This window comes from Delphinus delphis, chromosome 8 (assembly GCF_949987515.2).
Source record: "Delphinus delphis chromosome 8, mDelDel1.2, whole genome shotgun sequence".
Taxonomy (NCBI): domain Eukaryota; kingdom Metazoa; phylum Chordata; class Mammalia; order Artiodactyla; family Delphinidae; genus Delphinus; species Delphinus delphis.
Window position 1 is genome coordinate 65,414,347 of NC_082690.1, and position 16,462 is coordinate 65,430,808.

General features: G+C 37.6%; 1 protein-coding gene across 2 annotated transcripts in view; it reads right to left on the reverse strand.

The window, feature by feature from the left end:
* SBF2 (SET binding factor 2) overlaps positions 1 to 16,462 on the reverse strand; it is a 453,477-nt gene that overhangs the window by 362,593 nt on the left and 74,422 nt on the right. For both annotated transcript variants that reach the window (XM_060018483.1, XM_060018482.1), the window contains exon 2: positions 5,145 to 5,230. In XM_060018483.1, the coding sequence (XP_059874466.1) occupies positions 5,145 to 5,230 (86 nt within the window). The remainder of the gene's footprint in view (positions 1 to 5,144; positions 5,231 to 16,462) is intronic.

A 16,462-nucleotide genomic window follows, 5' to 3' on the forward strand; every position in this document is an offset into this window, starting at 1 on the left:
CCCTCTAGGTGGTCACAAAGCACCGAGCTCATCTCCCTGTGCTATGTGGCTGCTTCCCACTAGCTATTTTACATTTGGTAGTGTATGATATGTCCATGCCACACTCTCACTTTGTCCCAGCTTACCCTTCCTCCTCCCTGTGTCCTCAAGTCCATTCTCTACGTCTGCGTCTTGAATCCTGTCCTGCCCCTAAGTTCTTCAGAACCAACTTTTTTTTTTTAGATTCCATACATGTGTTAGCATACAGTATTTGCTTTTCTCTTTCTGACTTACTTCACTCTGTAGGACAGACTCTAGGTCCATCCACCTCACTACAAATAATCCAATTTCATTTCTTTTTATGGCTGAATAATATTCCATTGTATATATGTGCCACATCTTCTTTATCCATTCATCTGTCGATGGACACTTAGGTTGCTTCCATGTCCTGGCTATTGTAAATAGAGCTGCAGTGAACATTGTGATACAAGACTCTTTTGAATTATGGTTTTCTCAGGGTATATGCCCAGTAGTGGGATTGCTGGGTTGAATGGTAGTTCTATTTGTAGTTTTTTAAGGAACCTCCATACTGTTCTCCATAATGGCTATATCAATTTACATTCCCACCAACAGTGCGAGAGGGTTCCCTTTTCTCCACACCCTCTCCAGCATCTATTGTTTGTAGCTTTTTTGATGATGGCCATTCTGACTGGTATGAGGTGATACCTCATTGTAGTTTTGATTTGCATTTCTCTAATGATTAGTGATGTTGAGCATTCTTTCATGTGTTTGTTGGCAATCTGTATATCTTCTTTGGAGAAATGTCTATTTAGGTGTGCTGCTCATTTTTGGACTGGGTTGTTTGTTTTTTGATATTGAGCTGCATGAGCTGCTTGTAAATTTTGGAGATTAATCCTTTGTCATTTGCTTCATTTGCAAATATTTTCTCCCATTCTGAGGATGTCTTTTGGTCTTGTTTATGGTTTCCTTTGCTGTGCAAAAGCTTTTAAGTTTCATTAGGTCCCATTTGTTTATTTATGTTTTTATTTCCATTTCTCTAGGAGGTGGGTCAAAAAGGATCTTGCTGTGATTTATGTCATAGAGTGTTCTGCCTATGTTTTCCTCTAAGAGTTTTATAGTGTCTGGTCTTACATTTAGGTCTTTGATCCATTTTGAGTTTATTTTTGTGTATGGTGTTAGGGAGTGTTCTTACTTCATTTTTTCCATGTAGCTGTCCGGTTTTCCCAGCAGCACTTATTGAAGAGGCAACACAGCATTCTTTTAACACAGCATGCTTTTAAACATTTCTGAACCTCAGTTCTTCCAAATTATAGAATCCTGTTTTCAGATCTTGCATTTACATTAAAGTCCAAATGCTAACCATAGCTTAAAGTGTCACTCTGAGAATACTCTCAGAATACTCTCAGATCTTGGCTGAGACTAAGAGTCAAAAAACCTGGGTTTGAATGCTAGCTCTGCTGCCATTGAGCTGCTAGACCTTAGTGAAACCATTTAAAACTTCCTAATCCTCATTTTACCTACCTTTAAATTAGATATACTACCTCTAATCATCTAATGTGTGAGTTCATCACAGTCTGTGAATTGTATGTAACTGTTAGATATTAACATTAATGTTACATGCTAAAAACTTGTTCCACTACTACCACCTTGGTAGGGTAAGATTTTTTTCCATGTAAATCATCACAAAAGGGTCACTACCACCCTGGAATCAAAAAACCACCTAGGCTCTGAGCCAAATCACCTTCAATTAGACTAAAATTTTATTAGGCCTATCTCTGGTCTTGAAGTTGCACTAGATTACACAGTATATCACAGTTACTCAATTATTGCTGTTAACATGCAGAATAGTTGCACCTCCCTAACATATAAAGTAAAGCACAAAGCCATAAATAATAAGACAACAAAAATTTAACAGTTAATGTTCTACTATGTTTTAAAAATGGGCTTTGGGGACCTCCCTGGTGGTCCAGTGGATAAGACTCTGTGCTTCCACTGCTGGGGCACGGGTTCCATCCCTGGTCGGGGAGCTAAGATCCCACGTGTCACACAGTGCAGCCAAAAGATAAAAAAATAAAATAAAATTTAAAAAATTTTTAAATAAAAATTAAAAATGGGCTTTGTTAGATAAACAAATTTATTCTGTACCTGACAAAGCACAATAGACATTAGATGATGAGAATTGCTATCAGTTACGAAAAAATTAAAAGAAAAAATTCCCAATGTAATCCAGCACTTCAAATATTCTTTAAATATTAATCTGGCTCCCAAAATCTTGAAATGCTTCATGAAGAATCAGCCAAGATGTCATCTAGGAAGATCTTAGGTGAGGAAAAGTTATGCTACCTCTTAACACCTCGGTTTCACCAATCCAGCAGCACACGGCTCTACTTGTTATTGGAGAGGCACTGACAGCACTTGAACATGGGAATGTCTGTCACACAAAGAAAAAATATCCATTTACTAACTATTAAAATCAACATGTGTCTCTCCACCACTACTGGAGAAATATCAGAGGCATCACAGTATCTATGCCTTAGCTTTCAAAACACAAAAATTATTCCTTCTCAGTCATAGCTAAATAGCTAGAGTCAAATCATGATCTCTCTCTGACCCAATAATGTCTGCTGTTCCTGAAATTTATGAAGGTGGTTCACTGTTCATATTTTCAAACTGATGTAGTTTATATCCATCCACACATTGATGTGAGGGGAGGTAGGAACTCACAAAAAGTTCTAAAAGGTCTCCAGTACCAAAATTTTCCCCTTTCAATCATTACTAAAAAGGACAGTGAAGCAGAGTTTAAAAGCTTTAATAGTACAAACACCAGTTATCCACACCATAAGACCAATTATTACTATTTGCAGGCATGTGGAAGAGAAGAGAAAGGAATACAAGGGCTCTCTTAAAAACCTACTTTTCTCCTCCATCTGTGTGGTAACTTTTACCTTACCCAGAACACTTGACTTCTGACACTTCTAGTCACCCAGTGTGGGGTTTTTTCCCCCCAAACAAGCAATTATCCACGACACCTGCTGGGTGTCCTACAATTTTACAATTTAACTCACTGATTAAGGTTAAGGGCTCAGTCCCACAAGACTGACCCCCACTTCAGATATCAGTTGCAAGTAGGTTGTACAGTAGTACAACTTCTGTACGACTTGGCTATAAATCGGAGGTTCCCGTGACCTCCAGCCCTTTGGATTCAATTAATTTACTCAAGTGGCTCAGAGAGCTCGGGAAAACATTTTACTTACATTATCCAGTTTATTAAAGAATATGATAAGGAATACAGATGAACAGCCAGATGAAGAGATACACAGAGTGAGGTCTGGGAGGGTCCCAAGCATATGAATTTCTCTCTCTGTACAGTTGGGGTGCATCACCCTCCCAGTAGGTGCACGTTTCACCAACCTGGAAGCTCTCCAAATCCCAACTTTGGGGATTTTTATGGTGACATCGTCACGTAGGCATGATCAATCATTAATTCCATTTTCAGCCCTTCTCCCTTTTCAAGAGAATAGCAGATGGGGCTGAAAATTCCAAGCTTCTAATCATGGCTTGGTCTTTCCAGTGACCAGCCCCCATCCAGGAGCCATCCAGGAGCCCACCCAGAATCGCCTCATTAGAACAAAAGACATTCATATCACCCAGGAACTTACAAAGGTTTCAGGAACCCTGTGTCAGGAACCGGGATCAAAGACACTCATAACACTTAAGAAATTAGACGGACTTCAGAAGCTCTGTGCCAGGAACTGGGGGCAGAGACCACTATGTATTTTCTATTATCTCAAAGATCCTCACGTTCTTTCCCCATTTTTAATGCCTAAACTCAAGATTTACCCTCTCTGTGTGTCTACAGAATCCACAGCCTTCTTTACAAAACTGGGTTTAACAATCAAAATTAAGCATTTAGAAATGTACCTTTTATCCTCAGCGAGGCAGAAATGGACACTCATTTGCTAGGACAAGAAAATTCGTAATTTTCAACATCAGTTTTATTCCTAATAAATATTTCTGATCCAGGCTAACAAGAGAATGAACAATTCTTCCTAGGGGGGAGGTGCTGCAATATGTCAAACAAACAGCAACAATGACAGTAACAATAATAACATTAACAAGCTACCTCATTTATTGAGCACTTACTTTATGGAAGACACTGTTTTAAGCATTTTATTTATATTTTTCCCATTTTACCTTTGCAGTAACCCTATGAGATTACTATTATCATTATCCTCATTTTATAGATGAAGACGGCTGTTCAAGAAGTTAAGTAACTTGTTAGAAGTCATACCGTACAGGTGGGATTTCAACCCAGGCAGTCTCCTCTTCATTGTCATATTATACCAAATGATCGCTCAACAAGAACTGCTTTGATGAACACTGCTCATGTATATGTGTGTGTATGTAAACATACACACAATATAAGTGAATACACAAACATACATACACACACACATATATGCATTCTCTAAACTTTATAGTCATATTGAAAAATACTTTAGTGATCATCTTCTCAGTCTCATTTTACCACCATAGATCCACCACCAGACAGAATGTCCTGGTCATCACAAATTATGCTCCACCATTAAATTCCTTTAAAACGGCTGACAAAAATAAAGCAGTTGAACTGCACTATTATAAAGCAACATACAGATTCTGTAACTGGAAAGAAAGAATTCAGATTCTGATTTCAAGGCCAAACTCAAACCATGACTGGTCACTATTAAACCAACCTTTGGTTTTGTTTGTCTGTGTTTTTGTTTAGTTGTCACTAAAACAACGACCTAGAAATTTTCAGAAAAAAATATAATAAATATTTGATTAGTGACACACTATCACTGAAGCTACTAGGCTAAGATTGTGACTAAAAGAATCAGAGGAATTTTTCAGCTTCCAGGTATATAAAAATCATCTATTTCATCTTTAATATTAAAGAGAAGATTAAACAGGAAAAAGAACAGCAAAACAGACATTCCAGAATCAGTTTATTCAAAGTTTACTGTATTAGGGCGATTATTTCTAATAATGTGTTACAGTTAAATCACCAAATTATTTAAAAGTAACTGCAACATAAATATAACCATAAATGAAACATGAAAAGAAAAATATCATTATAAAAGTACAATAAAACAATACCAACTTACCAGTTCAACTCCCTGTGGAAAAGGTGTATCATCCCAGTCCTTCTGTGGAAACCTCTGGATTATTTTCCCCAGACCTGCTCCTGACCCTATTAATAAAATCAAAGTGAATTTGGTTATAGGGTACTTAAAAATCTGAATACTCATTATATTAATACTTATTTCTAAATGAATATTTGTTGAATATACTGATTAAACATTTTCAAGTTTTAAAGGGTCTAAAACTACCTTCTAAACATAACACTGAAATGATAGGCAATCCCTATCCTATAGACTCTCAAAAGAGTAACACGTATGAAAAGCTAGGAACAACAGACAGAGGCATTAAAATTGGAGTCTCCACACCATGGGAGCAACTGCACTTTGTTCCCAGTAAGGAAAGCCGTCTTCTCAGTATCTCAGGTTGATATTTAAGAAGAACTTTTCTATGGAGACAAAGTAATTTTAAGTGACAAATGAAATGGTACCATTAGCACTAAGCTTCAGTTATGGGTTATAAGCACTGTTTTGGGTTAAATAAAGATTTTTAGAGTGGCCTGGGAACTTGACCATTGTCTAGACAGGGTTTTTCAACATCAGCACTACTGACATTTTGGGCCAGATAATTCCTTGTTGGGTTGGAGGCAGGGGGCTGGGAGCTATCCCGTGCATTATAGGATGTTTAGCAACATCCTTAGCTTCAACCCACTAGAAGTTAATAGCACCCCACCTACAATCACCAAGTTGTTACAACCAAAAATGTCTCCAGGTCACTGCCAAATGTGCTCTGGGGGGGCAAAAATGCCTCTGGTTGAAGACCATTGGACTATATATAGCATTATTGTTATAAAATTACCCTGTGACACTAAAAACCAGATCAACTTAAAATTGAACTTTGGGGATATAATCTGTGAGTAATCTGGGGCTAGAGACTACATGTTAGGCCTAATTGCTTTCTGCCATACTTTAAAATATATTTATTTATTTATTTATTTGGCTGCACCAGGTCTTAGTTGCCCCAAGCAGGACAGTCATTGCCGTGTGCGCGATCTTTTAGTTGCAGCATGTGGGCTCTCAGTTGCAGCATGTGGAATCTAGTTCCTTGACCAGAGATCAAACCCGGGCCCCCTGCATTGGGGGCGCAGAGTCTTAACCACTGGACCACCAGGGAAGTCCCTGTTCAATCCTTTTTAAGGGCTTCATGTGTTTGCATATTCTACATGTTGTCCCAACTCACTCTGAAGTAAAAACAACAACATTCTGATTATTTGGACATCTAAGTAAAGGAAACCTTAACACCTGATTCAAATTTTGTTTTTCTTCACTGATAGCTTCATTACTTTTTTTTATTTTTTAATAGATCTTTATTGGAATATAATTGCTTCACAATACTGTGTTAGTTTGTGTTGCACAACAAAGCGAATCAGCCATATGCACACACGTGTCCCCACATCCCCTCCCTCTTGAGCCTCCCTCCCATCCTCCCTATCCCACCCCTGTAGGTCATCGCAAAGCACCGAGCCGATCTCCCTGTGCTATGCTGCTGCTTCCCACCAGCCAACTATTTTATATCGGTAGTGTATATATGTCGACGCTACTCTCACTTTGCCTCAGCTTGCCCTCCCACCCCATGTTCTCAAGTCCATTTTCTATGTCTACCTCTTTATTCCTGCCCTGCAACTAGGTTCATTAGTACCATTTTTTTTTTTAGATTCCATATATATGTGTTAGCATATGATATTTGTTTTTTCTCTTTCTGACTTTCTTCACTCTGTAGGACAGACACTAGGTCCATCCACCTCACTAAAAATAACTCAATTTTCTTTCTTTCTATGGCTGAGTAATATTCCATTGTATATATTGCCACATCTTCTTTATCCATTTATCTGTCGATGGACATTTAGGTTGCTTCCATGTCCTGGTTATTGTAAATAGTGCTGCAACGAACATTGTAGCACATGTCTCTTTTTGAATTATGGTTTTCTCAGGGTATATGCCCAGTAGTGGGATTGCTGGGTCATATGGTAGTTCTATTTTTAGTTTTTTAAGGAACCTCCATACTGTCCTCCATAGTGGCTATATCAATTTACATTCCCACAACAGTGCAAGAGAGTTCCCTTTTCACCACACCCTTTCCAGCATTTATTGTTTCTAGATTTTTTGATGATGGCCATTCTGACCGGTGTGAGGTGATACCTCACTGAAGTTTTGATTTGCATTTCTCTAGTAATTAGTGATGTTGAGCATCTTTTCATGTGCCTCTTGGCCATCTGTATGTCTGCCTTGGTGAAATGTCTCTTTAGGTCTTCTGCCTATTTTCTAACTGGATTGTTTGTTTTTTTGATATTGAGCTCCATGAGCTGTTTGTACATTTTGGAGAGTAATCCTTTGTCTGTTGTTTCATTTACAAATATTTTCTCCCATTCTGAGGGTTGTCTTTTTGTCTTGTTTATGATTTCCTTTGCTGTGCAAAAGCTTTAAAGTTTAATTAAGTCTCATCCGTTTATTTTTGTTTTTATTCCCATTACTCTAGGAGGTGGGTCAGAAAAGATCTTGGCTCTGATTTATGTCAAAGCGTGTTTTTCCTATGCTTTCCTCTAAGAGTTTTATAGTGTCTGGCCTTACATTTAAGCCTTTAATCCATTTGGAGTTTATTTTTGTGTATGGTGTTAGGGAGTGTTCTAATTTCCTTATTTCACATGTAGCTGTCCAGTTTCCCAGCACCACTTATTGAAGAGGCTGCCTTTTCTCCATTGTATGTTCTTGCCTCCTTTGTAGTAAATTAGGTGCCCACATGTGAGTGGGTTTATCTCTGGGCATTCTATCTTGTACCACTGATCTATATTTCTGGTTTTGGGCCACTGCCATACTGTCCTGATTACTGTAGCTTTGTGGTATAGTTTGAAGTCGGGGAGGCTGATTCCTCCAAGTCCGTTTTTCTTTCTCAAGATTGCTTTGGCTATTCGGGGTCTTTTGTGTTTCCATATGAATTGTAAAATTTTTTGTTCTAATTCTGTGAAGAATGCCATTGGTAGTTTGATAGGGATTGCACTAAATCTGTAGATTGCTTTGGGTCGTATAGTCATTTTCACAATATTTATTCTTCCAATCCAAGAACATGGTATATTTCTCCATCTGTTTATGTCATCTTTGATTTCTTTCATCAGTGTTCTATAGTTTTCTGAGTACAAGTCTTTTGCCTCCTTAGGCAGGTTTATTCCTAGGTATCTTATTCTTTTGGTTGCAGTGGTAAATGGGAGTGTTTCCTTAATTTCTCTTTCTGATTTTTGTTGGTGTATAGGAATACCAGAGATTCCTGTGTATTAATTTTGTATCCTGCAACCTTACCAAATTCATTGATTAGTTCTAGTAGTTTTCTGGTGGCATCTTTAGGATTTTCTATGTATAGTATCATGTCATCAGCAAACAGTGACAGTTTTACTTCTTTTCCAATTTGTATTCCTTTTATTTCTTTTTCTTCTCTGACTGCTGTGGCTAGGGCTTCCAAAACTATGTTGAATAAGAGTGGCAAGAGTGGACATCCTTGTCTTGTTCCTGATCTTAGTGGAAATGCTTTCAGTTTTTCACCATTAAGTATGATGCTTGCTGTGGGTTTGTCATATATGGTACCCTCTGTGCCCATTTTCTGGAGTGTTTTTATCATAAATGGATGTTGAATTCTGTCAAAAGTTTTTTCTGCATCTATTGAGATGATCATATTGTTTTTATTCTTCAATTTGTTAATGTGCTGTATCACACTGATTGATTTGAATATATTGAAGAATCCTTGCATCCCTGAGATAAATCCCACTTGATCATGGTGTATGATCCTTTTAATGTGCTGTTGGATTCTGTTTGCTACTGTTTTGTTCAGGATTTTTACACCTATGTTCATCAGTGATAGTGGTCTATAGTTTTCTTTTTTGTGATATTTTTTTCTGGTTTTTAGTGTCAGGGTGAACATCTGATTCAATTTAAAAAAAAAAAATTCACTATCATCTCTCATCCTCATCCCTGTGAACTGAACTTCCCCCGGCCCTCACCTAGACTTTAAAATCACTTTATGACCAAATCTTACCTTTAAAAGATAAACAGAAAGTTAAGTTCATTTTACTGACCAACTCTGAACTATCTGCTAAAACTGAGGTCACGTTTGACAAAGGCAAAATGAAAACATTCTCAATTAAAATTAACAACTGTGCTCACTTCGGCAGCACATATACTAAAATTAACAACTGCTGCAGTATAGTAACTCTTCATATACCCGTATTATAGGAGAATAAAGGATTTCATTAAGAGTAAAGTAGGGCTTCCCTGGTGGCGCAGTGGTTGAGAGTCCGCCTGCCAATGCAGGGGACACAGGTTCATGCCCCGGTCCGGGAAGATCCCACATGACTCGGAGGGGCTGGGCCTGTGAGCCATGGCTGCTGAGCCTGCGTGTCTGGAGCCTGTGCTCCGCAACGGGAGAGGCCACAACAGTGAGAGGCCCGCGTACCGCAAAAAAAAAAAAAGAGTAAAGTAAACTAAAAGTGATTTATCATAGGCATTCAGTTTTCAAAATCCACCTCAAGCATCACCACTTCTTACATTCACATCAAGGCTAATTCAACAAATTACTAGATACTGGGATACACAATGAAAAAGATATGGCCCCTATTCTCAAGGAACTGATAAGCTATTAGGAGAAACAGAAAAATGAACTGATAATTTCAGTATATCATGGTAAGTACAATGATAGAAGAGAACCTAACCTAACGTAGCAGAGAAACCATGGAAAACTTTACAGAAGAAATGACAGAAAGCTTCTTGTTCTTTTAGTACCATCTTTATATGCCCAAGTACTTGGCATACTGAATGCCTCGCACTTAGCTCACATGGAGCTAAATGTTTATTTTAATAGATTCGTTAATATTGACAGAAATTGTTTTAAGCTTACATCTCCTTTTTTTTTTTTTTTTTTTTTTTTTTTTGGCGGTACGCGGGCCTCTCACTGTCGCGGCCTCTCCCGTTGCGGAGCACAGACTCCGGACGCGCAGGGGCACGAACCAGTGTCCCCTGCATCAGCAGGCGGACTCTCAACCACTGCGCCACCAGGGAAGCCCTCCTCTCTTTTAAAAAAGAGAGAAATGCATGTTATTTATCTCATCATATTTAACCAGGTGTTCCTATATTGTTTATTCAGTTCTGAAAGTCATACTTCATGCATTGCAGGCTCAGAAAATATTTTAACACGTTAATTTTCAATAATTATAAAATTAACAAATGTTAACTGCAGGAAATTTTTTGAATATATAAAAATATAAAGAAGAAATCACCCATAATCCCAAACCTGAAGACAATTACTGTTAACGGTTTATCCTAGGCTTTTTTCATACATGTATTTTTTCATCAGAATTGAGATAATACTAAACCTAGATTTATATAATGCTTTACTATTAATATTTTATAATGGGCCCTTGATCATAATATGCATTTTCTATTTTCTCTATTATAAATAATGCTACAAAAAACATCTTTCTATATAAATCTTTATCCTCATTTCACTTTTGCCCGAAAAATTCTTAGATATACAACTAATGGATCAAAGAATATGAAAATTTTAAAGACTCACACAAAGCCAAAGGGCTCACCAGAAAGATATTAATAATTTTTTTACATTCTGTGTATAAGAATGAGACTGGCATTTTCACTACATCCTCACCAACAACTGTTATTTTAAAATGTTTTAGTTAGTGCCAATTTGAGAAGTAAAAAAGTTCCTCGTAAGCAGGAGCATAACTTTCAAAAGTTCTCCAGGAGCAGCATATTATTTATTGATTTCATAGTGATATGCAGTCTTTCAATAATATGAAAGCTTAGTTTGAAATGCTGATGTAACATTTATAAGTGCACATAGAAATACGATTCATGAGTGATAGATTTCATATGATAATGTTATTTGTAAATGGAAATTAGGTTATAAAAAGGCGAAAATAAATATGCTAAAATGATATTTCACAAGTAAAATGTGGAAAGAGCTACAATAACTTGGTTTTGAATATCAAATATGTAAACTGATGCAGCTAACAACTTTTGAGGAACTTAGGAAAATACCTTACAGAAGTAAACAAACATTGTCTGATCCTTGTTTCTTGGATTTTAAGAGTTTAGTCTGAATGTTTAAACTTATTTCCCAAGTTTATATAATTTATATAAAACCATTCTTATAGGAAGTACTGGTTGTATTTAAGAATGCTGACAAGATGACCTTTTACATTGAGGAGCAAGCCACATTGAAGGAAGACTGTTCTAGAGTCAAATGTCCACCAGTGGACTGATAATTATGTCCAGAGATGAAATAGGTCATGTAAGTCAGAGTGAGTGGCTGTGGAAGCAGCTCCTATCTGCTCTATGTATTAAATGGGGCTGGGTGACTGGGTAGGGAGAGAGAGAAATTCCTCAAAAGAAACGGGACCACTTCTTAGAAAGGAGAGGTGCTAAGCAGACAAAATTGTGGTTGTTCACTGCATTGCATGCAGCTAAATTGAAAAAAAAGAGGGGATGGTTATTAGTCAAGGCCTTCATGTTTTTCTTTCCAGCCCCTACTCTTCTACTCTTCTACTATCATAAAAATAAGAAATATGATGACCAAATGGAGTTCATACATAAAAAGGGGGACTCTTGGCAGGATACCAGCACATTTGGAAATAGCCTTCTTTGAAAAAAAGTGCAAATGCTATACAAACTGCCCCAAACAAATTTAGGAAGGGTGAGGAAATACTGGCGTGATCAGGCACACTTTTCCCTCCTTTACGTGTGGTAAGCCACTTTCCCTTGGGTCCTAGTAGGGCTGCCAGACTACCCAACCCAGCCACAAGGATTAGCAAGTGACCTAGGATGATCCAACCACTCAGTCAAAATGACTGTTTTAGCCTTACCAGATGACCCCAGGAAAGTCAAATAGTATTCTCGGGGGTTACTAAGTAGTATGCTATAGGTGCGGAGTTGTATAAGGAAGAAGTTCATCTGCAGAAGAACTGAAGAATTAGTAGGGGTTAATTAAGTGAAGAAATGTAATACTCTGCTCTATACAAAACAGGATGCTTGATATTTGTTGACTGTACCAATTGACAAAAATTAATCGTTTAAGTGGCTTGTGTATGCTTAAAGTGTAAACGTACAAAATATATACTAATTTGTTTAACACAGACTCTGAACTTTGAGAATTACTCTAATGCATAATTCGCTAAATCTTCTGTATATTTATCTAAACAACTAGATCATTTATCTAAACAACAATCAGTGGTTATCTACACTAGACTTGTTTCATGAAGTCCAGCTGCCCATATCACCTTCTATCGAAAATGGCACCACCCACAGCTCAATGAAGGGCAGCAGTCATGCTCAGAAGCACACAATCCTGTCTCTCCTCTCACCAGCCAAAGAGAAATTATGAAATCATTATTTTGGTTATCACATTTACTGCTACTTGTCTGTCTCACCTCACTAGAGTGAAAACAGTGATTTTGGCCTGCTTTGTTTACTGATGTATCCCAGGCATTTGGAACAACTACTAGTATATATTAGATACTTAATAAAATACTTGTTGAGTCAATGAATGGGACTATTAGGTGGGCAAGGGCATTTATAAACCGGAAAGCAACTTATGACCAAAGTGACCTGGCTGTAAAAGGTATCCTAGACAAATCTGATTTCTCTGCTAGGAAATTTTGAATAGAAGAAATGAGAGACTAAAGGAGCTAAAAAGATGTATCAAGACTTGCGAGCTCAGGCAACCACAGGGCGTCAAGCCAGTTATAGAACAGGAGAAACCCCGGCAGAGACTTGCCAGTAGAACAGGTCTACCTCCAGTAAACTCTGGCAGCACTGTTGCATCTGTCATCAAACTTCTGAAGTATTGTAATGATATTCCTCCTTCTTAAGCTAGAATGGACCTATGATTCCTTGTCAGTAAAGAATCCAAAGTATAATACACTGTAAGAGGCACTCTGATAAATCAAGCCCTTTCAAACTGGTAAAGGGTTTGGAAAATTTTACATAAAAAGATTTAGTCAGAAAACTTTTTTTAAAAAGTTAAGAAGCACATATGAGAACTTTCTCCAAATATGTAAGGAGCTATTATGTGGAAGAAGATAAAGTGGAGCAAACTAGAGCCAAAAACTATAATTCAGAGGAGATATTTTTGAGTCAATATAAAGGAAGAACCTTGTGAGAATGAGAACTATCAAAAACAGAATGGGGCTTCCCTGGTGGCGCAGTGGTTGAGAGTCCGCCTGCCGATGCAGGGGACACGGGTTCGTGCCCCGGTCCAGGAAGATCCCACATGCTGCGGAGCGGCTGGGCCCGTGAGCCACGGCCGCTGAGCCTGCGCGTCTGGAGCCTGTGCTCCGCAACGGGAGAGGCCGCAACAGTGAGAGGCCCGCGTACCACAAAAAAAAAAAAGAGAAAAACAGAATGAACTGCCACAGAAAGCAATGGTTAGAACGAGTTTTAGTACAAGCTACTAGTTTTTGTGGTCTGGAAAACTGGGCAGAACTGTAAGAGGACAAATCCAAAAAAATATGGAAAGCAGACTACTACAGCAATTCGTTTATTCAACAATAACAATGCCAGGCCTTGTGTTAGGTGCTAAGGATAAAACCTGCTGTGAGGACATTTAAAACTTGAACTGGGGTTTTAAACAGCACTTAAATGATTAAGTTTTGTCAATAAAAGGACAGATGTAGGCACAGTATAACAATGGGTAAAGATTAGGGAAGAAAATAATACTGTTTAGAAATCAGGTCATGAGTCTAAGGAAATAAGGGCTAGAAAAACTAAAAAGTTCCAAATTTTGGAACAGAGATATTTCTTATTCCTATTTTTTTTTTTTTTGCGGTACGCGGGCCTCTCACTGTTGTGGCCTCTCCCGTTGCGGAGCACAGGCTCCGGACGCGCAGGCTCAGCGGCCATGGCTCACGGGCCCAGCCGCTCCGCGGCATGTGGGATCTTCCCGGACCGGGGCACGAACCCGTGTCCCCTGCATCGGCAGGCGGACTCTCAACCACTGCGCCACCAGGGAAGCCCTCTTATTCCTATTTTGACATAATAGCAGCATCACTTAAGTTCAATGATGAGAAATGTAATTCTTGAGAATCCAAATAAAATGATAAGTAATGGTATATCCAAAAGAAAAATCTTAAAAGCAGACATTCTTTCATGCTTTAAAAAGCAATTCATTAAGTCTGTTCTCTATACCTGTGAGTCTGTGTCTATTTTTGCTATGAGGCGGGATGGGGTAGGGAACTGAGAGGTACAAACTACTATGTATAAAATGGAAAGGCTACAGGATGTACTACACAGAATAGGGAAATACAGTCATTGTTTTGTAGTGACTTTAAATGGAGTATAACCTATAAAAACGCTGAGTCACTGTGTTGTACACCCGAAACTAATATGATGTTATAAATCAACTATAGTTCAATTTTTAAAAAGCAATTCAAGTTGTCTAAAAGTGCATGATGCATATACATGGTGACTTCTTTACACAGTGACTCTGTTTTTCAGATGATTTATACACTTAGCAAACTTTACACTCAGTCCACATGTAATACTGCAAAACTATTCATGAATAATTATGGAAATTAAAGTATGGACTTTCTGACTGGCTAACACATTTCAAATATATAAACCAAATAACAGAGTAAATTTATTAATATCTACATGCAAAAGCAGAAGTCTCTAGCTTTATTAATGAAGAGGGTATTTGTCTTTGTCTGGTGTATTTCACTTAGAGTAATGCTGGCGGAAAACAGGGAGAGACTGGTAAAAGAGTAAAAACTTTCAACCATAAGATGAATAAGTCTGAGGATCTAAGGTAAAACATGGTGACTACAGTTGATAACACTGTATTGTAAAACTGGAATTTGCTAACAGAGTAGAACTTGTTTTCAAAAAAAAAAAGATAAATATGTGAAGTGATGAGTTAATTAACTAGATGGGGGAATCCTTTCACAATGCATAGCTATACCAAATCACCATGATGTATTCTTTAAATATCTTAAATTCTATTTGTCAATTTTACCTCAATAAACAGTTGGGAAAAAATAGTGAAAAGCCAAAAAAAAATTTTTTAATTAAGGGTACTAACAGAAACTTTTAAATAGGAATATTACACAAATGAAACAGTAACCTTTATGACTGACCTTTGAAATAATTTTACAAGTAAATGAACAGATAATGTAGAACAATACATCATCTAAAATGTCCTCTTATTTTCATCAAAGATTGCCCATCCCTTGGTTCCTAACTGACCCTCATCTCTCCCAAGGAGGACAAGAACAGAATCGACACAGATTTGTCCTTAGAGAGGAAGTAGAAGAATTCTGATAAAGAAACATGGCAGACATAGTATATCTGTCCTCTGATTAGTATATTGGAAAGAACCCAGGCTTGGACGTTAGTCAGACTTAGGTTCAAATTCAGGCTCTGCTATTTCATAGTCTTGTGACCTTGAAAAATACACTTAATCTCTCGAAATCTGTTTTCTCAACCTCAAAATACAGTTAATATAATGCCCATCACACAAGGTTGCTATTAACAATGAGATTACATACCTAGCAGCACAGAATCTGCCACAAAAGACAGGCTTGGGACAAGAAAAAGTAGGTCAATTTAAGACTTACTCCTTTACTTGAAGAATATAATTTAAAGGAGCTCCCATTGTTAATATTATCTCCTTAACGAAAGTGAGGTATCCAAAGCCTATTAAGAAACCAGTGGCAACCTAAAGGACAGCCTTTAGTTGATATCTGTTTTACCCTGTCCCAATCAACACTTTTATTAATTACATGGTGGAAAACAGAAGACATCCTCTTCAAATCTATAAAAAGCAAAAATCTAAGAGAAGATGGAGATGGAGGTAGCAGAAATGTAGCTCATCAATCTGTCTGAATTCCCATATAAAAAATAGCATCAAAATATCACAGTGAACTGGCATAAAGACCAATGTAACAGAATAGAGAGCCCAGAAATAAACCCTCATGTATATGGTCAAATTATCTTTAAGAAAAGTGTCAAGGCTACACAATTGGGAAAGAATAGTTTCTTCAACAAACGGTGCTGGGAAAACTGGATATCCGCATGCAAAAGAATAAAGTTGGACCCTTACCCTACACCACATAGAAAAATTAACTCAAAATGGATTAAAGACCTAAACCTAAGACCTGAACTACAAAATTCCTAGAAGAAAATAAAAGGGAAAAGCTTCATGACATTGGATTTAGCAATGATTTCTCAGATACGACATCAAAAACACAGGCAACAAAAGTAAAAATAGACAAATGGGACTACATCAAACCTAC